The sequence below is a fragment of the Solanum stenotomum genome, chromosome 1 (assembly GCF_019186545.1).
Source record: "Solanum stenotomum isolate F172 chromosome 1, ASM1918654v1, whole genome shotgun sequence".
In the NCBI taxonomy this organism is placed as follows: domain Eukaryota; kingdom Viridiplantae; phylum Streptophyta; class Magnoliopsida; order Solanales; family Solanaceae; genus Solanum; species Solanum stenotomum.
In genome coordinates, this window is record NC_064282.1 from 27,981,352 (window position 1) to 28,004,696 (window position 23,345).

Here is a 23,345-nt window from a genome sequence, read left to right on the forward strand (position 1 = left end):
TTATTTGGGACCACTGTAGAAGACTGTAGAGCTGGAGTTGAATTTGCTTCAAGATATCTGCACACGCGCAAGAGGTAATCCTGAGTTAATTTTCAGCATACCTTGTATGTGATATGTATTTGTGATTGTTGTCTATACTCATGCAAGATGTATGATTCTGGAATGCTTCCGCTGTGAATGCTATTTTCTAACAAGTACTACATGAAATTTGTATAACTTCTCTAAAATAGTGAAAGTGGCATTTCTCAATCATCCGTTCAATGTATGTATACATTTGTTTATTATTTTATGAGATATAAATTTAATTTTTGAAGAGAGCTATAAAGAGTATTTGTAGTTTTATCCATAAATATTATAATATTAATGTTTTTTTAAAAATATTTAATAACAACTTTATAGGGGTATTTTGGTATTTCAATTTTCAACTTTATTTTTTGTTCTATATACGATGACTAGTTTCTGAACACGTGCATTGCATGTGTGTCCCATGCAATATTTTATAAATTCGTTAGGATGATTAAAATTCAATGAAAACATGCGTGTAATGAGGGATGGAAATGGGGAGGGGCGGGGCGGGTGCGGGGTAAATCCGCAAAAACTTGTCACCGCCCCACTCCACCCCGCATAGCACAATTTATTATTTTTGCCTCGCCCCGCTCCAGCCCGCTTGAACCCGCCCCACACTCAAATATTCTTTTGCATCTAACGTTTTATGTGGCGACAACCATTTTTATTTTTCATTCATATAAAAAAAAAGTGAATTGTGTCAATTTTATTAGAATAACAATATAATTTCATTAACGGGTATGTAAAATCTTTCTCTAGCTACTACCAAGTGTAACAATCGAACAATTTTTTATAATCAGAACTACAACTGGGATCAAATAATGAGAAAAACTACATACCAGAGACAATCAAGAATTTGAAGGATTGCCTAAAACTTAATAGGGTATGTAAAATTGGAGTTAAAAGATAGAAGAAATTTATCAAGAATTTTGTATCCGCCCTGCTCCGCTCCTCCGCCCCGCAAAATCTCTAACCCGCACTGCCCCGCAAATACTGTAAGCCGCCTTGGTCCATTATCATCCCTAGTAAAATATGATATGATGTTTGGGTATTTATGTTGAAAATTCAAATTTGTTTCATTGGTGCTTTCATCCAAAGATCTTCAATAGAGAACCAATATTGCAGAAAATCTCAAGTTATCTCTCCCTCATCCTATCTTGACGGGAAAGCTTTGCAATGATACCAATGGCTTTTCCAAAACAAACAATTGGCAGATTGAGAACATTTTACTGTGAAAGTATAGATTCGCTTTTGTAAACAACATCTCAAATTGCCAGAAGTTGGCTCGGCCAATCTCCAACAGTGGCGCAATCTAGCCAAATTCACCTTTGCTTCAAAATTTTGATGAAAAATCTGAAGACAAAAGCAAAATGGATGTGCACAAGGTGTTCGACAAAAGGTAACTAGTTGCTGCCCCATTGTATTTGCTGAGACGCAATCAGATACTCCAATTGAAATGGCTGGTGAACAAGCTACAAGTATCGAAAGTATGCAGTCCAATTGTTCGATGGACATCCCAAAGAGAACTGTCATAGAGGAGAAATTTGTGCGGATGAAATGATACCTGATGTGGAGGGTGGAAAATCTAATGGGGAAGAAGAACTTGACGAAGGTGATCTACTGGTGGAGAGTGTAACACAAATTACTTTTTCAATGAAATTATGTAGCCCTTGCAAGGATTGTTCAACCATAGTTGTGGACGAGTTAAAGGACATCCTTAAGACATCAACACGTCATATTTGCTAATACTGTCATTGATCAACGTCTTTTAACCCAATTTCAATTCAATTTTGGTGAGATTACCTTTGTTGTCTGTTTGTGGAATTGCATCAAATCTGTGTATGGGAATCCCGGAATTAGTTATGAGTTCCTGGTTCTAACAGATTCTAATAAGAACGTAGAGGCACATGCATTATTTGAAGAAATTAGAAAAAAAGAGTTGTTTACTTGTGAAGTTGTATGATTAGGAGCATGTAGGTGATGCTGAAATGGGTGTTATGAGCAGGGGTATTTTGATAACTTCTGGTGCGACGTACAGGCTATTGTGGAATCTTATATCAAAGTTTTATCTTTATGGCCTTTTTACTCACCTTGAGGAGCAATACATGATTTCTCAATTGAGTTGGCTTTATCTACTACTAATAAAGAAGGATGGAAGAGAAAGGTGGAAGCAAATTTCTTAAAGTTTGATCATGGGCTGCAGTATCTCAACTTAATAGAAGAGTCTAAGTTTGAAGATGAAAATCCATACTATGTGATCATTGTAGATATGCTTGGTCGATCAAGTCGAATTTTGAAAATTATCCTTGCTGCAAATCCGCATATATCTATATTGCTCTTATTAGTGGAAGATGAGGATTCTCATTGCTATATTTTTATGACTCAATAAATGCAAAGAAGTTGCTCTGAATTGCTGGCTTGCCATTGACAATGTCAAGCAGATACTATACTAGGATTTACGCTTTACCCGAACCTTGAGGACAAGGTTCTTTTTGAGGCAGGAATTATTGTTGTGAACCCGGTAAGGGCCTATGGTCTAGAAACACTAAATAAGACTGATACAGTTGGGAGTGTTGAGCTGAGTAAAATGTTGGAATGTCTTATTTGGAATCCGGGTCCATTTGACAACTGGTTAAAAAGGACTAGGAATTAGAAAGAATGATTATATGCGTACTGTGAAGAAACCATATGTTCCTCTCATCTTCTTTCTAGAGTCTAAACTTCTCATCCCATTCTTATCTGTATCCTTAGATACTTGTTAGTTTTCATTGTAATTCAAGAGTTCAAGTGTTGTTGTAATTTGACTATCTTATCATACAATGTTTGAGTATTTGTGTTGAGAATTCCAGTTTGTTTCAGTATATCAAAGAATTAGTCCCAAATGAGAATAGAGTAGAATTGTGAAGTTCTAGTATGATAATACCATACCATAGGCTCATTCTACAAAAGACTTGGTGATTGTGTATTTTTATTACAATAAGAAGGGGATCAATTGAGCATACCTAAAACGATTCACTTATCCAAGATTAGAAATACTCGCAGTAGGATAAGTTAGTCAACTCAAATTTTAGAATGATAATATAGCATGAATGAATGATAATGTGACATGTCACAACCTACTAAGCTTTCGAATCTCTCAAATGATTATCCAATTTATGATTATTTTTTTCCCAAAATCTTCCTTTATTTTTTAATCACTTACATGTTTAGTCAATAGTATTTACTCCATAAATATTTTCTTTAACCAAATAATATTTCTTTCTTCATAGCTAAAATATTCTCTCATTTACCCCCATAAAGTTACTCAATAACATATACTTGATAAAATACATTTTGAGAAATGTATTTTACAAAGCAAGAAGCAGATTACAAAGTCAATGAAGATTACAGGAACAAACGAAGAGTTGAAGAAAAGATCCGAAACGGACTTGGATGATGATAAAGAAGAAACACGATGACAGTCCCATAATACGATTACTATGGGATCAAGAAAGAAAATGCCGATGAACATGTCCTCCTGTAAAACTTTTTTCTGATTTTTCTTTCAAGAAGCAGCTTGAGGGACACAAGCAACTCAAGAAACAGTCACAAAGGTTTCAAGAAGATGGAGACTGACCGGATTCAACACAAAAAAAACTTGATAGTGACACAGAAAAGATGAATGTGGCCACCAAGCGTCTATAAGTTTCTCATCATAAAAAACTTCTTTCTAAGTGTTCACCACAGAAACATAGCTATGCACCAATACAAAATGAAACACAAAACATCAATGAAATGAAGAAATTTGAATCAAGCATGAGGAATGTTAAGCCATTAATCCTTGGTCAATGCCCCTTAATGCTGCAAGATAATTTATTTTGAGACATAATTGAGTTTTAGAAATCTACAAAACTCTTCACATTTTGGTCTAGGATTAACAAAAGAAAAGTTTGATGCTTCAATCTGTAGACGGTAAATACAGAGGCATTCCTGCTGGATCAAGCTCCCAGAAACCTCGCAAACTGCCACGTCTCTCTTTTGTCAGGCGAAAAGCAGGAATTCGATGAGAAAACCTGAGATGCTCGGATACACATATTTTCAATACTCCGTCAGTCTCTTCTTGTTCTTCCACTTGAGGCTTGTGGACAGACTTGAAGCCTTTTACCCACACCAAGAACTTCACGTCTACAGAATTATCAGAAACATTCACTATTTCAACAATCTCATATTCAAAATCTTCTAGATTATTACCATTCAGCTGAGGACTCCAGTTGTTGTATACTGCCCAAACTTCACCTTTTCCAGGGAAGATCTTGTATAGTCCCCTCTTCACAAGTTCTGCTGCTACTACATGTGAAAAGTTGTTGGTTACAGTATATTTGTTTAGCTTAGTGTTTCGAAACTTAAACAGTCCACAACCAATTGGCATTGTTTTATCATGCCACTGTATTGTACTTTTAGGGAGTGGACACGCATAAAACCATGCCACATGCAACACAAACTCAGGGAGAAGATCTATCTTCCTTATCTGCCCATAGTACCGGGGCAATTTATCTTCATCGCTGTATATCGCCCAACATTGACCAATTTGAAATTTCTCCGGTGATCTCTCAGCAGCAAATCTGTAAAATTCGGGTTCAGGAACCTGATTAGGTACTGATGTAACCAAGTTTTCAGCAGAATTTACAGAATCAATGAAATTAGCTGTCGCTCTTTGGTCTATGGATTCACCAGAAACGCCTACTTTTTCAGGAGGTAAGGAGGCAGGGTCTAGTTCAAAGGATCCTTCAAGAACATCATCCCTCTCCATCCCTGTCATCTTAAAAGAAGGAACTCTATGAGAGAATCTAAGCATCTCCATTGCAGGAACTGGAAATGGGTCTCCTGCTCGATGAAAAAGACAAGTGAAGCCTTTGGCTTTAACCAAGTATGCAACATGCACACCAATAGCATCAGCATAGTCTGACAAGACCTCAACAAACTCATAGTTGAACTTCTTCTTGCTCTCATGACGAGAACACCAGTTCATATCCCAATCTTTAAAGATGGCCCAAGTTTCTCCTTCCTGTGGAAATATCTTTATGGCACCATAGCTATTTCTATTTATTGCACATACCAAATGTGAGAAGATAGGATGATCTTCAACGTCTTCTAAGTTTCCCAGTCTGAACCTACCACAAGAAGCTGGAAGGCCCTCAGATAGCCATTTGGTTTCATCTTCATTCAATGGATCCGGCTCTAACCAAGTTATGCACAACTTAAATGCAGGAGATAAAATCTTCCTGATGATTACATAGAATCTAGGCATGGCATCCAGAGTATCATAAACAGCCCATACTTGCCCAACCTTAAAGCAAGATTCTTCCTTGTCCTTGTCCAAATCACTAAAATCTGGATCTGCACATTCAAATGTTTTTGGCTCAGTCATAGTAGAAGGCCCTACATCTGAGGGAAGATCAACACTTCTTTTTAAAGGTACATCCACTCTTTCATTTGCAGTCTCCGCTTCCTGCTCTGTGTTCTGCAAGCTCTCTTCAGAGGACAAACTGTCCTTCAATTTCTTCTCCTTCCCCTTGGGAGTTGCTGCATGAGACAAATGGTGAACCTCGGATTCCTTAGTAGGAGAGGGATATCCAACCCCCTTAAATCGCTTAGAAGGACCTACTTCTTCAAATTCATCACTTAGATTATCACTTCCTTTTGCAGTTTCAATCTCCATCGCTTAGATAATCTACTAGGCAATCTTATAAATGGAAATTCACCTTACCGAGTATCGATCTCCAACAACCACCAGAAAAAAACAATGAATCTGTGAATCAGGAACTCAGATTTAGAAAAAGAAAAATATCTAAGAGTGAAGAATGTTCTTGATATTCAAAGACTACTCAGTACAAAGAAAAGAGGTGCTATATATATCTCTTCCTCTTGTGTTAGTAACTAAATTCTTCTAACAAACTAACTGACAATTGGTTATAACTAACTTTATGATAACTCTAATCTACCCTTATCCCTTTTAACAGCTTTAACATTTTAACTAAACTGTATTGATCATAAATATTTTCTTACCACAAATATCTTTCGATCAAGTGTAGTAATTTTCAAACATTCTTCTCTCGAGTGAACCGTAGCAAATTAATCAATCTATTCACTTAGCTTGCGTCAAAACTTCATAGCGACACAGAAAAGAAGACAAAACAACACAGCCCTACTCAACGCAGGATGGGATCAACAACAAAAAAGCAGTGCCCCAGTGGTTTAACCAAGAGCATTCAGGCCACCGAGAGTGTACAACTTGCTCCTCATCAAATACAACTCCTTTCCGATTTACTACCACAGAAACAGAGCAACTGCAGTGTAATTAGAAGATCAATCTGTTGTAAATTTCACACAACAGTACTCTTTCTTTTTGTCTTATAAATTGTGGACAGTAGTATCATTCACATGACTACTATTTTTTACCAGATATAATATAGTTGCAAATTCCTAAATGATGTTGTATTCATTCTTTAAACTTCTGTTGTATATAACTCAGAATTTCATTGTTGTCTTTTATCATAGTAATTTGCCACGACCTAATTCACCAGGCCATGCAAACACCTACTCTAACACCTAGATAGGAAGATCCTTTTACCCCAAAATAAATTAGGTCATGCGGAAAAGAAAATAAATTACCATAAAAGCTCTCTAACACTTTAAACTTCATGAAAACAACAAATTTTAATAAAACCTTTCATTAGACCAAAAACACTCCCTAAGGAACTAGTCTAATTAGGTATAAGAGCTACTAAATGAGTACAATTTATACAAGAAAATAGAACACAACTCCCACCATAAGAGAGGAAAAATGAAAGTTGTTGGAGATCATCATCGTTTTCACCTATGAAGCATCACTGACCCTCCAACCAAACGATGCCAAGTGTCATAGCAAGAACAATATCAATACAAAACACACATACTGTATCTGGTACACATCATCGATCGATCGAACCTACCACATAATATAAAGTAGACATTCAAAAGAAACATGCAGTATGAAAGTTACCCCTCCCCAAGTCTCTATCCACATACTTTTACCCTCCCAGGTATAATGCCTATAAACTAATGCACCTCGATCCCATGCCTCCCTATTGTACCACAATAATATCAAGTCCTAGCCCAACCCTTCTACAACATAGAGATTCACGAATACAAGGCCACCACTAGCCCTATCTGCCAACCTACTACTCTCTCTCAAGTTCTCATGTCAACTCTGGCCCTTTCGAAATAGTACCTGAAACTGGCGCCTTAGATCAACACATCCATCTTGACTAACATCCTTATTATCATGTAAGTTCTAAAAACACTGACAACCATGATTGGTCCCAGCACTTAAGCCATGCACCAGAAGCCTAGCATAGTCCGGACTCCGACTTAATAGTAACCCGCAACATGTTCCACATGGTCAAATGCAAGCCATACCTAAGATGAACTCACCTTTCAGGTAACTCGAACCACTCAAGGATCCAACATACATACATCATATCATACAAGGTAAATCAGGTTCGCTCATGGAACCATAAATGCACATACACAGTTCTCTCAAGGAACCCACAGCACAATTCATTAGATAAAGAACCCCATATTTGTGTTGAAGTTATAAAACCCAATTCATTAGATAAATAACCCCACAAACAAACAAAAAACATAAATATCATCTTTGATGGAATCAAACAAGAACTTGACTTTATGTCTTTACAAAAAAATAAATAGAGAGTTGATGAATAAACTTACAGTGTAGTTGATAACTTGTTTGTTTGAGAATGCAAATGAAAGAGGAAAATTCTCAAGTGAAGAAAATTGTATATATAGGAAAATTTTCATGATTGTGGTAATACATTATTTCTTGATGAGTAGGATACAAGAGGATTAGTAGTTTCTATCATTCATTACAACATTTTAAATGATTTAATTTGATGAGTAGGAGTCTAAAAGGATAAATTTTAAATTTTGATTCTTCTAATATTTTTTAAGCATTTAATTTGGTGAGTAGGTGGTGTGAGAGTAAAATTGAAATTTTATTTAATTTAAAGGTGCTTAATAAAATATTATAAATATTAATATCACAATTATTGATATTTCAGGAGCAAAAAACAAATATATTATGTAACAACATAAAGTCAAAATGATCTAAAAAATATTTGAGTCTTATAAATACTTATTTTATAATGAATTCAAAACCAAAGATATGAAGGTCTAGATTTGAAAGTAAAATCACTTATACAAAAGTTCTAAACTGGAAATGTAATAAATTATTGTACATAAAAGGAAAATTAGAATGTGATTCTTAAATTTCATGATTGAAAACAAAAGAAGGGATCCAAAATATTCTACTACCATTAATGGCAAATTACTTATTGTGCACGAGTTCACTCTACCAAACAACATGATAATTGATCACTATAATTATACTCATGATATAAATATTCTACATCATATTTAAATTAAATTAAATTTAAATACACCCTCTACACTCCTACTCATCAAAGTAAATTAAATAAAATTCTAATTTTACTCTCTTAGCTCCTACTCATCAAATGAATGGTTAAAAAGTATCACAAGGACTTTTAAAATTTTGTTATAAAACTAAAGCAAAATAAGACAAGAAATATAGAAGATGAAAGCAATAGAAATAGGGAGACAAGAGAAAAAAAGTTTTTCTTATTCTTTCAAGTATTCAATTGTTAACCAAATCTTCAAGTGTATCCAATATGAACTCCAATGCCTCCATTTAAGTTATTACATAGAGGCATACAAAATGTTAGTTATAAACATGACATTAACCATGAAAGTTATGGAGACAGTAACCATGTAAGTTATTGTCACGTCCCAAGCCTACACCCTGGGCGAGACTGGCACACGAGAACCATTGTTGGCCCTAAGTGAACCCTTGGTTTGACTTACTTACTTAGCAGAAGACTTAGATATAAGAAAGAGAATCCAAATACAAGATAACTCAACATGTCTCAAACTGAACTCATAATGTTTTAAAAAAAACATTTAACTTAGCCAAAATGGCAACTCAAATCTGAACATAAGTTAATAACAAAATGATGACGAATGAACTAACATCTGACTGACTATCTATGAAACCTCTAAAACAACTGAGATGGATGTCGGGATAGGCCCACGACTTCCTAATGAACTAAAATGATAAAGTAATAAAAAGGGGAATCCTTCGAAATGGAAGGAGGCTCACCAACAACTCTAAAGCTCAACTGGATCAACGATGCGCTGGATGCTGATCCTGGTTACCTACGTCTGCATCATAATAAGATGCAAGCCAATTGGCATCAATACATTGAATGTACGAGTATGCGAATTGGCTAAACATAACTTAAGCTTGAAAAGGATCTGAAAGAAACACTTACCTTGGCTTTACTCAACTCCTGAATAACTTAACTCAACTTACTGAACTCATTTCAATATAAAGCAGTTTAAAAACAAGTGCAATATAAAGAAAACTGTTTAAAACAAGATGTCAACTCTGTCTGTATGCAAAGATACAAATAACTCTGAGATGTATGTAATAATACAATTAAACCGATGTATATAAAAATACAAAATACTGTTGTGGGAGTTTCTCTAATCGACAACCATCACTTAAGAGCTATAGTGATGATACAACGTTTCTTGGCCCCACGCTGCCAGGGCCATCCTATACCTTGCCGGAGGTATAAGACCTGAACTACTAAGTGGATCCACTAGTCTATGCTAAAAAACACTAAGGGTTCATCTAAAAAGTATGACCCTTTTCTACCCATGATGGCTACATGGTTTATGGGGGCTGGGGGTTCTCTGAACGCTCCCCCATATCGGTGCTCAATACTACTCCCAAAATATGATACTAGCTCTTTATGTTTAAAAAATATAACTTCCTGCTGTGGTTTGAGATAATTTCTCAAAACTTAACTCAAAGGCTATCTTGGAAATCAAAGTTTCCTCTCTTGTTTCATTTAGAAAGCGATTACTCTTTTCTGCAAACTAGCCCGAAGGCACTTTGGAAATCGAGGTTTTCTTTCTTGTATAATTGTGAAAATATTTTAAACCCTTTGGGAATACATAGTCCCCTAATACTTTTGAAGAAATGAACTTCAATCTTTACTCTTCACTCAACTTGAACTTTTAGTCTTAAAACAAAGTTAAAACCGTTTGCAAAAGACTTCTTGAAAAGACTCTAAGAACTTCCTAGACTTGGCTCTTGACTTTCCTTGAATTTGAATTTATGGATTCAAGGTTATGATTCATGTTTCTGGATGATTTCTATATGTTTAGAAGTCATTTAGAGTGGTTTGAATCAATGGAAAGTGTTAGTACACTTTAGAAGGACTTAAATAGGCTAAAAGACGAAAACTGGTGAAAATGACGATTTGGGCGCATCCTGGGCGCGCCGCGCCAGCCCCAACTTACTGGGGCTCAAATCTGGCACACTGTTGGCGCACCGTGATGAGTCCACAAATTGGACTCATTTAGGGCTTTATTTTGATAAGAATAGTGTCCTCGAATACTTATTTTGTCTCAATATCTGATGAAAACTCTTAAGTTTAAGGTATTTGAAATTTTATTGAAAGCATGGACACTTAGGCGCAAAAAAGAACAAAAACGCTAAAAAGAACGAAGAAGCTGAAGCCTGAGCATCGCTAAGCACACTTGGTGATTTGCAGAAGGGATTCACTCGGCCCTTTGTTCCAGTGCGCGAAGCCCTGAAGAAGAAGGATCAAAAGGCGATGAAAGGAGAAGTCGGCGCTTTGCCGAATATTTCTGCGAAGCAGTACTATACCGCCCAATGGTCCAGAACATGAAGATGCTGAAGGCAAGCACGGAACGACGATGAAACAGAAGAAGGGCGAGTCGCCGAGTCATTCGGCGACATCGACTAACCTCGCAGAAAGATCGGCCAACACTATTTTTTGAAGTCTATAAATACTAAACTTATTATTAATTTTAAGGAGTCGAACATTTATTTTAATTTCCATAATAGAATAGTACTTTTTGGGATATTTTCTCTCAAGTTTGGAGAGGGTTTTGTGGGAGACTTGAAGAGAGAAGGATTTCATCTTTCTCAAGTTGGAAGTGGGTCTTCTCCATTCTTCTTCCTTTGCTTAAATCAATGTTTAATTTCTTATACCCATTTGATTTTAGTATAATTTTAGGTGTATTTTGTTATTTCTTGATGTGTGGCTAAAAACCCTCATTCTTGGGGTGTGATTTAACAAATATGTGTTGATATTGTTGTTGGGTCTTGCTTGCTGATAGGTTAGATGTATTTTAATGGTGATTTCACCTAGTGGTTGTGGTTTAATTTAATGGGTTTGTAGTTGCAAATACAAAACCACCCATGTATTTTCGGCTTGCCCGAGAGGGAGGTCGTGAAACCAAGACCACTAGACTAATGGCCTAAGGAGTGGGTCGACATGAGGTTCGGCCCAAGAGGGTGAACCCTAGTCCCATATCCTAACACTCAGCTCGAGAGAGTGAGTGGGGTAAGGCGTAGGCTGGTCTTCATGCGGCAAGTGGGTGTCCGAGAGGAACCCATTTGAAACGGGGTAAGTTGTCCAAGAGGGAATTTATTTCCATCTAAAGCTTAGCCTAGTCACTATTATCTTGTAAATTTCCTATCGAAAGCATGTACCCAACGATTTATCTCAACTTGTATTGTGGTCACACCCCGAGAACTTTCTCCCATACTTGATTTTCTTGTTAATTTTTGCTGTCTTTACTACTTGTGACAAAACCCCCAATTGATATTTGACACTTTTGTGTCACCCCCTTTAATTTACAATGTTTATGTTCATTAATGTCTTTAGCTACGACTAATTAGAACTAAATTTTATTTTTCTATTAATTCTCAAAACCACTCCCTTGGGACACAACCCCAACCTTTAGTTGGGTTACTATATTATCGACGATCATAGACACTCGTACCGTAGGTTAGTGTCATTGGTCACGATAAGCATCACGCCGCCCCAGCCTTCCTAGCGCTATGGGGTGCGTCTCGCCAGCCTTCCCACAAACGCAATCTGACAAATTTTTGACCTCGTTCTCTGATCCTAAATCATTTTAATCCAATTCTTTCTCCCAAATTCACTTAAAATTCATGTACCCAAATCATATACACAAAATCTAACCCAAACAACTCAAGGAAACAACACTTAATCATCAAGAAACTCCTTAATCCCAACTCATATTCAAGAACGAAATCAATTCAAGAACAACTATCAAGAACATCAATTTCTCAATATTTTTAGGATGAAAATACGCTGAATTAAACATGGTTGGCGCGTGGGTGAACTAACCCAATGCTATGTGATATCACATACCTTGTAGGGATCACCCCTGACGAAATCCACGATCTAAGCTTGAAGAACTTGACGATTTCCTTCTCTTTCCCCTTCTCTTTTCTCCTCTTCTCTAAAACCCTAACTCTTTTCCAAAACCTAAAGCTGAACAAGTTCAGTTTAGACCCTTAATTAATTCACTAAAACAAATTTAATTAATTGGATAAGGAAAGGACTGAAATACCCTTCAAAAATCCGGATTGGACATTTTCTTATTTGAACAACCCAACTTCCAAAGGGCATAAATCACTCACAAACTCGAAATCGCGCAAACTCAGCGGAGTTGGAAAGTTTATTCCAAGATATTTCCAACCATATTTGGAAGTACACCTAACTCATTTTGATCTAGGAGTTATGGCTATTTGATGTTGACCAAAAACTCACTTTTCCTAACTTAAACAAATTTTCAAGTTTTCATTCTTTCCAAAAATGACTATTTCAAATTCTTAGATTTTTCCTAGCTAATTCAAATTGCGAGATGTTATAGTTATGGAGGAATATCAAGGGGGAAGGTTATGGAGGTTTGGGAGTTACTATACATTATGATGTAATTACACCTTGAAGTTATGGACATCCACATAAATATGTTACAACACTCTCTCTTGAATGTCTGATAATACGCCTCATTAAAAGGTTGCTAATAAGAGCCTTATCTTCAGTCACATTCCTAGTTTCGATCAGTTCGCTGACACTCTCACTAAGTCGCTTTCCAAGAGCTCCTTCCATCGCCATTTTTCCAAGCTAGGTATTGTTGCACCCCATCTAGCTTGAGGGAGGTGTATTAGAACATTATTATTATTACTGCACTCGGCACACATTGTTACTGCTTAGTGTTTTACTGCATAGATTGTTAGATATGTATCCACCAGTTTAGGAGTTTGTTTTATTAGTTTCCTAGTTTGTTGGTTAAGTTTCCATAGTAGGAAGGACTCTCTAATAGAGACTCTGTTAATAGAGTTCTTATTCGATTAATAATAGATCTTTTGCTTCATCTTGCTCAATTACTTATACTTTTTTTTTTTTTATCAATTTTGTTGCATAGGATCGGTCTTTGCCGGTCCTACTAACTCTTGAAATGCTGCCAGAACAGTTGCTGGGGTTTCAACATTTATGTAAGGCCTCAGAGCATTTGTTGCCTCCCTTATTCTTTGTTGCTGCCAATGTTTTCAAAATTGTTTATATCAACTCAAAATAGTTGAGAAATCATTGGATTTTTCTCCATTGATAAATTATCTTGATTATCCTGCTCTTGATACTGATGGTAAAATTTTTGAGATCGACTTGAAAGTAGAATTCACAACAAAATATATTTTCTTAATTATGAAAATAATACCGTACACTCTACACATGTATGGAATTGAAACATCCACAATTTCAACAATCTCTTAAATATGAATTAACAATACAAAATTTAATATTATACATGAATAATGAAATGATTTAATAATTAATAAATTTTAAAATTTGTGAAATTCTCACATGCAAAATATCACAAATGAGTATTTCAATTAATTAAAAATTAAAGGTTCTTAATAAAATATTATAAAGATTAATATCACAATTTATATATATTTCAGGAGCTAAGAACAAATATACTATGTAACAACATAAAGTCAAAATGATTTAAAAATAATTTTTGAGTCTTATAAATACTTATTTTACTGTGAATTCAAAACCAAAAATATGAAAGTCCAAATTTGAAAGTAAAATCACTTATACAAAGGTTCTAAACTGGAAATGTAATAAATTATTGTATATAAAAGGAAAATTAGACTATGATTCTTAAATTTCATAATTGAAAACAAATAAGAAGGGATCCAAAATATTCTACTACCATTAGTGGCAAAATACTTATTGTGCATGAGTTCACTCTAACAAACAACATGATAATTGATCACTATAATTATACTCATTGTATCAATATTCTACATCATATTTTCTTACATTCTCAATGTAGAAGTTTTGACATGGAAAAAAAGATCAAGGTCACTAACTCAGAAAGGATGCTAAAAACTCCCATTAAAAAATTGTAGAATGTTGATCTTCAACAATTGAGTGAGATCGTGAAGGCAAAACTGGATGAAGTTAAAAATGTGGCAAAGCAACAAATGGAGCGTGGCGTGGTGTTGCATTTCCATATCAAATCCTTGGAAATGCATTGGCTCCTTCTAAGGATGAGTAAAAATCTTCATCAAGTTTCGATGTTGGACTAACTAGGTCTGATTAAATTTACCATATTTATGATTTGAATTTTACATTTCAGTATGTTTATCCTAATATGAAATGAAATAAAACTTATGTCTTTCCAACTCAAGTTCCTCCATACAATTAAGAATCACTAATGAAAATCATAAATCTTGGCCATAGAGATTTCAAGAAACTAATTCAAGAATCTCAAGAAAGGTTTTCTTGATCGTTTACCTTCAAGCTAGGGTTTCAAGGCTTCTAATCAAGTTCTTCTTCAAGATCCTTTCAAGATTATTCAAGAACCTAGTTCTTCCAGGTATGTAAATCTATCATAGTGTTGGACTAGTTCGTCCTCACGCCCTACATCTACTTTCAAATCAGTAAAAGAGAAATCTAGGATTCTACCCCTAGATTTGAATATTCTTGAGATAAGTTGATTTGAGTCTTTAAGTTAAGTAGTTTATGCCCATAATTCCGCATGAACCCTCCGAGTCGAGCAAGTGAGTATGAGAGCGAGGAGAATATATTCACGAGTCTACTTTATCATCACGAGATCCTTCGTACCATGAACCATAACTCTTGAATTCATAATTCACATTCAAGAGAGAGTTAAGAGTAGAGTTCAAGAAAACTTTTGAGTTCAATTGTGAATCCTTTGGGATCAATTATCGATTTAAGCTATGTTTTGAGGAAGTAAGTATGACAATGAGAGGAGTTGTATACATGAGTTTCATATTATTATTTAGACCATTGAGTCGAGTCGTTGATGCCCATAAATTCCGCATGAACTCCATCAGTTGAGTATCTTCAAGTTCTAAGTCTTGAGTATTGAGTTCCTAATCCCTTTGAGATTGTATTTCTAATCATGGGACTATTACATGTCACCCATGAAGTCCTTGAGTTGAATTGTTCATGCCCATAATTCTGCATGGACCTTATAAGTCGAACAGTCTTGAGATGAGAAGTATCTTTGAGTCCTTGAGTTGAGTAGTTCATGCTCATAATTCAGCACGAACCCTCTGAGTTGAGAATTCTTGAAATGAGTAGTATCATTGAAGTTCTTGAGTTCCAAGTATTGAGTTCTATATATGATTATTAAAAACCTTTCATTGAGTCGTTCACGTCCATCATTCGGCATGAACCCCTTTTTGAGAAGTCTTTTACAACTTTTTCTAAACTTGTTTTAAGACTTGAGCACTTGAGTTGAGAAAGAGTAGAGTCGAGTTCATTTTCTTTAAAATGATATATGGGAACTAAGTATTCCTAAGAGTAAATGTTTTCACATTTAAGATGAGAGGAAATTGAGATTTCCAAAAGAGTTTTGAGCAGTTTGAGTACCATCTCTTTTAAGAGAAAGATTTTTGAGTAATTATCTCAAATCAAAGAAAAAGTTATGTTTTTAAACATATGAGCTGAGTATTTTGGGAGTAGTATTGAACACTGATATGGGGACGAGTTTGAGTTCAAATAACTCACATCTCCATCATGGATAAAAAAGATCATACTTTTTAGATGATTCCTTAGTGATTTTTAGCATAGACTAGTGGATCCACTTAGTTAAGGCGTCCTATATGACGGTAAAGTATAAGATAGTTCTGGCAACGTGGGCAAGACGCTGTATCATCACTTAGTCTCATAGTGGTGGTTGTCGGTTAGAGAAACTCCCATAGAGATATTATATTTTATTATATAAATTGAGTTGTTATTGTATTCTTCAATACACTGAGTTGATTTCTATTGTTTTAAAAGCTATCCATATATTGCATGTGTATTGTTGCTTTATATTGAGTTGAGTATCCAGAGTTGAGTATCCAAAGTTGAGTACCCAGAGTCGAGTATCATATCTTTGAGTTGAGTATCTAATCTCTGAGTTGAGTATCTTATCCTTGAGTGCTTTTGAGTTGAGTAAGTTGAGTAGTTTTGAGTATCCTTGAGTTGAGTAACTTTGAAAAGAAGTAAGTATGTTTCATTTTTTTTTATCAAGTTCAAGCTTATGTTATGCTTTAGAATTCCCCTTACATGCTCGTACATTCTACCTACTGAGCCATTTGGCCTGCATCATGAATGATGCATATACAAGTATTCAGGGTCAACAATAGGAGCTTCGTGATACCACATGCAATTCTAGTTAGTTATGGTGAGTCTCCTTGTTTCCAGAAGATTTCATTTAGCTTTTAGTTATATCTGTTGTTAGGAAGTCGTGAGTCTTGTCCCGACTTCCATATTTGTCATTTAGAGGCTTCATAGATAGAATGTAGAGTTTCAGAAGTCTATTCATTTATTTTATTAAATGTTTTAAAGACTTAAGTTGCCTATTTTACGGCGAGTTGAATAATTTATTTTTATGAAGAGTTTTTCCTTTGAGTTAAAGTTTTGTAATTGAGTTTCATGAATTTTTATTCTGTTTTAAGCTTTATATGCTTGGGTTAGTCTTCCTCTTGTAGTCAGCCAGGATGAGAGTTTGCTTGGGGACCAACAATGGTTCTTGAGTGCCGGCCACGTCTAGGGTGGAGGCTCGGGTCGTGACAATATTCTCCTCTACTTCCTTAAAGAGTTTTATGTTTGAAATTGGCTGGTCTATCACACTTTTGGTGTACCATAAATTCTATCCTTCAAAGACCATTTATTGAAACATTTGCAGCTTAATTACAATATTTGGTCAGGAAATATATCTAGCAAATTATTTGCAATATTTTGCAAATAAATTATTTCTTGAACTTCAAGTTCACATTTTTTAACGAGGATCTAGATAATTCACCCCACACATAATTTTTAGCTGCTAATTATATCTCCCCGTAATGTTAGAAAATCTAACATTTACCCCCAACCTCATTTGGGGATTCATCTTTGTGCATGGTAGAACAATAAAATCAGATGTGCACACATCAAATTTTTAGATGAAAATTATTTGGGTCCTAACCCTGAACCAATTGTGATGGGAGAACCTTGTTGGCTTGATGCATACATGTTAAATAAACTCATCTTTTACCAAATTTTATTTGTTAGATTTGTTCTCATAATCAATGGTCTAGTTATAATTGGAGGCATACAATTTCTACTAAACCAACCATCATTATTAACATAATTTTATACTTTGGAACTATGCTCTTAATTTAACAATTAGAGCAAACAACATTACAAAACCAATCTGTAAGTTGATAACAAATGCACATGTAACCATACCATAGATGCATCTATTAATTCATAATAATAAGTGGCCTACATTGCAGGTGAACGGGCCCATGTTCATATTTTTATATGANTTAGGGGGTGGCTTACCTACTGGTGGGTTATAGTAGGTGCCATCATGACTTGAGAAATCAGGTCGTGACACCATACCATAGATGCATCTATTAATTCATAATAATAAGTGGCCCACATTGCAGGTGAACGGGCCCATGTTCATATTTTTATATGATCCAAATAATTTCAGGGGATACAATCCCAACTTTAGCTGGTACAGTGATCATTTTACCATGAGAAAAATTTAGCACAAGAGAATTCTTGAAGAATCTTTATTTTTTCAACATAAGCCACGTGAATTCTCAATTTCTTTTGCGTCACATTTGAACTGGAATGACCAAACGGTTATGCCAACTCCTATGTATCTAGTAAACTTTTAGTTTACTTTTGAAGGTGATTCCATCATCATGCCTATATTTGTATACAACTATAATGACCTGTTCCTGACGTTATGGAAAAGCCAATGGGGAAGGAATTTGGGCCAGAAAACTTCTGAGTAGTAATTTGGAAATTTCTAGTCTAGGCCAGAATTGGATGAAATCTGATTCAGGTGGGGCCTAGGGAAATCTGGTAATTAATGTGGATCGAATTCGGGCGAGTAGAATCTCAAAACTGATCTTGGCATGAAAGGATAGTTTTAGAATGTCTCGGTTTGAAGGTGTGTTGTGAAATAGGAGTTTGGAACTCAAATTTTGTGCTTCTGTCTCCGTGCAAGTCGCTGGGGCGGGATTAATGCCGCTAGGGCGGGGCCGGTGTGATGGGATGGGTCCGCTGTGGCGGGCCAGTCGCGAATTAAATCGGGGAAAAACTCGAATTTCTTTATTTTCTGTAAAACTTCGTTCTTAAGAGCTAAGGGATGACCAAGGGTAATTCTTGATAGTTTTCCACGATTTTTAGCACTAAAGGTAAGGAAATTACTCCCCTAATCCGTATTTCTATTCCTAGAACTTAGAATCTTGGGTAATTATTGCTTGGGAGGGTTTTGGCCTGAAGTTGATGGTGGGAAAATCCCTATTTCAGTACTAGGATCTTAGGTTTAGCCTTGGATTGATAGTTTGATTATTATCTGGGTAAATTAGACCTTGTTTATTTATCCTTGTGTTAATTACTTGTTTATAGACCAATAACAAGCTGAAAGACTTTGGAAAGAGAAGGATCAAGTGTCTTTGGAGTATTCAGGCTTGATTTCAAGGTAGGTGATGGTTTGATTTCCTGTTTGTGTGATATATGCAGGTTAACTACTTCATTGTATGCATGCATGTATGTGAATAGTGAAATGTGAATTGAAGTTAATAAATGATTATGTGCGAACAACTACATGCCATGAACTGTTACTTGACCATGTGACTATATGTACTATTTATTCATTAAGGTGTGGTTGTGATTGTGGTTGTGCTTATTGGATCAGGTGTCATGTTCCGACACATATATTAGATTGGGTGTCAGGTTGCGACACATACATTGGATCGGATGTCACGTTCCGACTCACTAACAGTTTGGGTGTGGGTTCCATGAGAGGACCACTTGTGATTAATTACGTTCATATCTAATTGCCATTGATATTGGGAAATTGTATGTTGCTCCTAAAATGATAAATAAATTGTGCATTTGGTATATGTGTGTTTACTGTGTTGGAATTGCTTGTGTATATTGTGCTTACTGGAGTAGCGGTGTGATCCTACCAGTACACTGTGGTTGTGTAATGATACTACACTTGCTCATTCTTTGTTGAGTACAGGGCATCTTCAGGTGGCTACTGAAAGACCTCAGTTAGGAGATCACTGATCGAGACCGGATTCAAGGGTGAGCCAATTCTTTCAGGCTGCCATCGATCCTCTATTGTTTAGTCCATTCTTTTCGGACTCAAACTCTATGGTTAGATTTATTCGTATGTTTAGTTTCGGGGTTGCACCCCTTTTTTCTTAGACTTGTTGATTATTAGAGTTTTGGTACGATGACTTTCAGGTTCTAGGGGTTGACTTCCGCAATAGATTGTTTAATTGTTTATTTAAAACCTTTGGAGTTTATGGGAACTCCATTTTTATCCATCATTTAAACCTGCTTCCGTATCTTTAAATGTTTAGTTTTTCGGTAAGTTGCTTGGTTGGGTTGTAATAATGGTTCTCCCACCGGAGGGTTAGTGTGGGTGACAATCACGGCGGGCTGAGTCGTGACAACAACAAATAAATATTTATAATCCTTTTCGGTTGTAGTAATCTGAAGATATTAAATCTTCTCATAATTTATAGTCTTAATATAATAATTTTTTTCTTTTCAATTCCTTCAAAACTTAAAAAGTTTCTTCTGAGACTTACTATAGCCCCCATATTATGGACAATTTCATTCCTCCGGATAGTAGCAAATTAGCCTTTTCAAAATTCTCAATTGATTTTGTGTACTCCCACAAATTTTTCAACACCATTCTTATGGTGACCGTCTCCTTCAAGAGGGCAAATTATTACTATTGTCATAGTTAAAATTACCACGGGCAAGACTAGTTTCTTGACAACCAACGACAAATTTGTGTCGCCACACAACAATATTTATTTTGGTCATGGCCACAACCTTTATAGCAAAGAATTATTTCTTTATTTTTTCCTTTGGTAGTTCATAAAAAAATATACCACAATATTTGTGATGTACACAAAGTAGGTGACCAAATAACCATTTATGTCGAAGTATTTTTTATTTTTTTTTTATTCTCACAAATCTCAGGTAGAGATGAGATGTCACATTTATCCAACCATACATGAACATGTCCTTATCCATATGAACACAAGTCACATTTTCTTCAAGAAATGGACCATAACCATTTATACATTCTCCATAAGTTTTTATTAGAAACTCATTGTTATGCTTTGACATTACCAAATTTATGTGACTCGCCTCATCATCACTTTAAAAGGTCAAATGTACTACCATTTTGTATTCCTTTAATTTGATGGAGGAATTACAAAAAATTTCAAATTGGATTGCACCAACAACAATGTGCCCAATAACCTTTTATACCATTTTGACGACTAAAAAATACCATCACATTTGAAGGACCATCTTAAGAACCCATAATGTTCTTCCTTTTAATTACCTCAATGATGACCATTAACATTTGACCACACTAATATTCAAACATTCAATCACTTGTCATCTTTCAAACATATTATGCATTGCTACCACATTCACATAAGAGAATGAAGCAAATTTATTGGGCAGATTTCGTGACTTTTAGTCAAAAATATATTAGTTTGTGTTAGTCATCCCCATATCATCACTATGGTGCATTAGGACATAAAACCCAATGTCTTACCCTTATAAATAATTATTATGCCATAAATTAATGGGACATGAACTCAACATCTTGTTCTCATGGTATATCAAGACTTGAATCCAATCTTTTACCCCTTTTTAGTGCGATAAGATTTAAATCTATTGTCTTATCCTTAAACAATGATATAATAGGCCAAGTGTACTTGAACTCCCCTTCAAACCTTTAAAATATTACCCCACTTTGTAAATTATTTACAAAATTAAATTTCAATAACATATGAAATATAATCAAGGAATCGGAGGAGCAACAAACTATTTATAGTCTATTATTATCCTCCAATAAAAATAATATTCAACGCACCAAACTTTTTAAGTGAATCATCAACTTATTGACACACTAAGATGCTAAACAGTTTTCACCATAAATAATAAATAGATTAAATGTAGACAAACATACACAAAAAATAATTGATTGCATTTGTCAACTCCAAAATGAATTCACTAGTGATCAACTTTGTCATTTACTATATTCCTTTACAATTTATTCCTATTTTTTAACGAGTACCTCAAAAATGTATCACCATTATTTTATTTTGAAATTTAAATTTATAGTTTACAACAAATATTCATATCATCAATTGAAAGTTATAATTTATCCATAAATTTTAACATGAAACGGGATGACAAAAAAAATCATAAATCAACAAGAGGAAAATTGAAACATACTACATGATTTATGTCATGTAATTTGCACTGCACAACATCTTAAGCTTTGAGATACTATTCACAGCAGTACCCATGAGATGACAATAAATAGAGGTGTTCATGGTTCGGTTTGGATCAGTTATTAGTTAAAATCAAAACCAAACCAATTTAAATCGGTTTTTAATTTTCTAAAACCAAACCAAACCAAATAAAAAAAATAACCGTCGATTTGGTTATTGTCGGTTCAGTTCGGTTTGGTTAGGTTTTTTCGGTTTTTTTTGGTTTGAAAGTAATAAGTTTGTTGAGAACATACACATCTTGATAGAAACTAACACTTAGTACATGAATAATTCACAAATAAGTTATTACACGAGCAAAGTGATTCATCCAATGTACCAAGTTTCAAAAACTAAAAAAACTCATTGTCAATACCATAAAGTTGGTTCAATATTTTGGAGATCTCAACATCTTATAAATAGACTTTTCAATAAAATTACACCTTAAAATATTGAGAAATTACTTTTAAAAAAACCAATATTTCATAGTCAAAACTAATCAATTACCATCTTCTTTAGCTTGAGCTTTAAATTATTCAATGTTGTGTTAGAAAATTTTATAAAAAACAGAGAAAGTGTGTTCTTTAAAGGAATGAATATTGAGAGATTTGGACTTAAGGTTTTAATAGTTGGCTAAATTTTAAGTGTAAGGCTTCAGAATATAGTAAAATTAAAGACTTAAGTTAACTAAAATTTATCAAAATACTTATATTTTATTTATAAATAATTATAAAATTTATATATGTAACTTCTTGGTTTGGTTTGGTTATTTTTGCGGTTAATTTTTAGTAAAATCAAAACCAAACCAAATAATATCGGTTTTTCAAAATTTAAAACCCAACCTAACCAAATCATACTAAATATCGGTCTTTTTAATCGGTTTGGTTCGGATTGCGGTTCGGTTTGGTTTTATAACCATAACCATGACCAACCCTAATAGTAAATATTATATTTTCTTCTTTTACGAGAAGAACTTAAAAGTAATCACGAAAATAATATTAGAGACTTATGCTGATAACGTGTTGCAAAACTAAAGCAAAATAAGACAAGAAATATAGAAGTTGAAAGCGATAGAAATTGGGAGACAAGAGATGAAAGCTTTTCTTATTCTATTCAAGTGTTCATCAAATCTTCAAATGTATCCAATATGAACTCTAATGCCTCTATTTATATATATTACATAGAGGCATACAAAAGGTTTGTCATAAACATGATATTAACCATGAATGTAATGGAGACATTAACCATGTAAGTTATAAAGGAATATCAAGGGGGAATGTTATGGAGGTTTGAGAGTTACTATATATTACAATGTCATTACATGTTGAAGTTATGGACATCCACATAAAGATTTTTACAACAAATTTATCATTTTTGACTCCTATTCATCAAATTAAATCAAATAAAATTTTGTGAAGAAAGAGGAAGATTATTAATCCTCTCGGATCCTACTTATCAAGACATAATGTAT

At 34.6% G+C, this 23,345-nt stretch overlaps 1 protein-coding gene and 1 pseudogene across 1 annotated transcript; both read right to left on the reverse strand.

Annotated features, from left to right (window-relative positions):
* Positions 1-3,928: 3,928 nt before the first annotated feature.
* On the reverse strand, positions 3,929-5,764 carry LOC125869797 (uncharacterized). Its single transcript, XM_049550249.1, has one exon. The coding sequence runs from the start codon at positions 5,762-5,764 to the stop codon at positions 4,004-4,006; it is 1,761 nt and encodes a 586-aa protein (XP_049406206.1). The 3' UTR covers positions 3,929-4,003.
* Positions 5,765-6,250: 486 nt separating this feature from the next.
* The window catches only part of LOC125869877 (uncharacterized), a 40,535-nt pseudogene continuing 23,440 nt past the window's right edge, over positions 6,251-23,345 (reverse strand).

Excerpts from the sequence above, each read along its gene's own strand:
- LOC125869797 (XM_049550249.1), bottom strand. The coding sequence starts at position 5,764 with ATGGAGATTGAAACTGCAAAAGGAAGTGATAATCTAAGTGATGAATTT.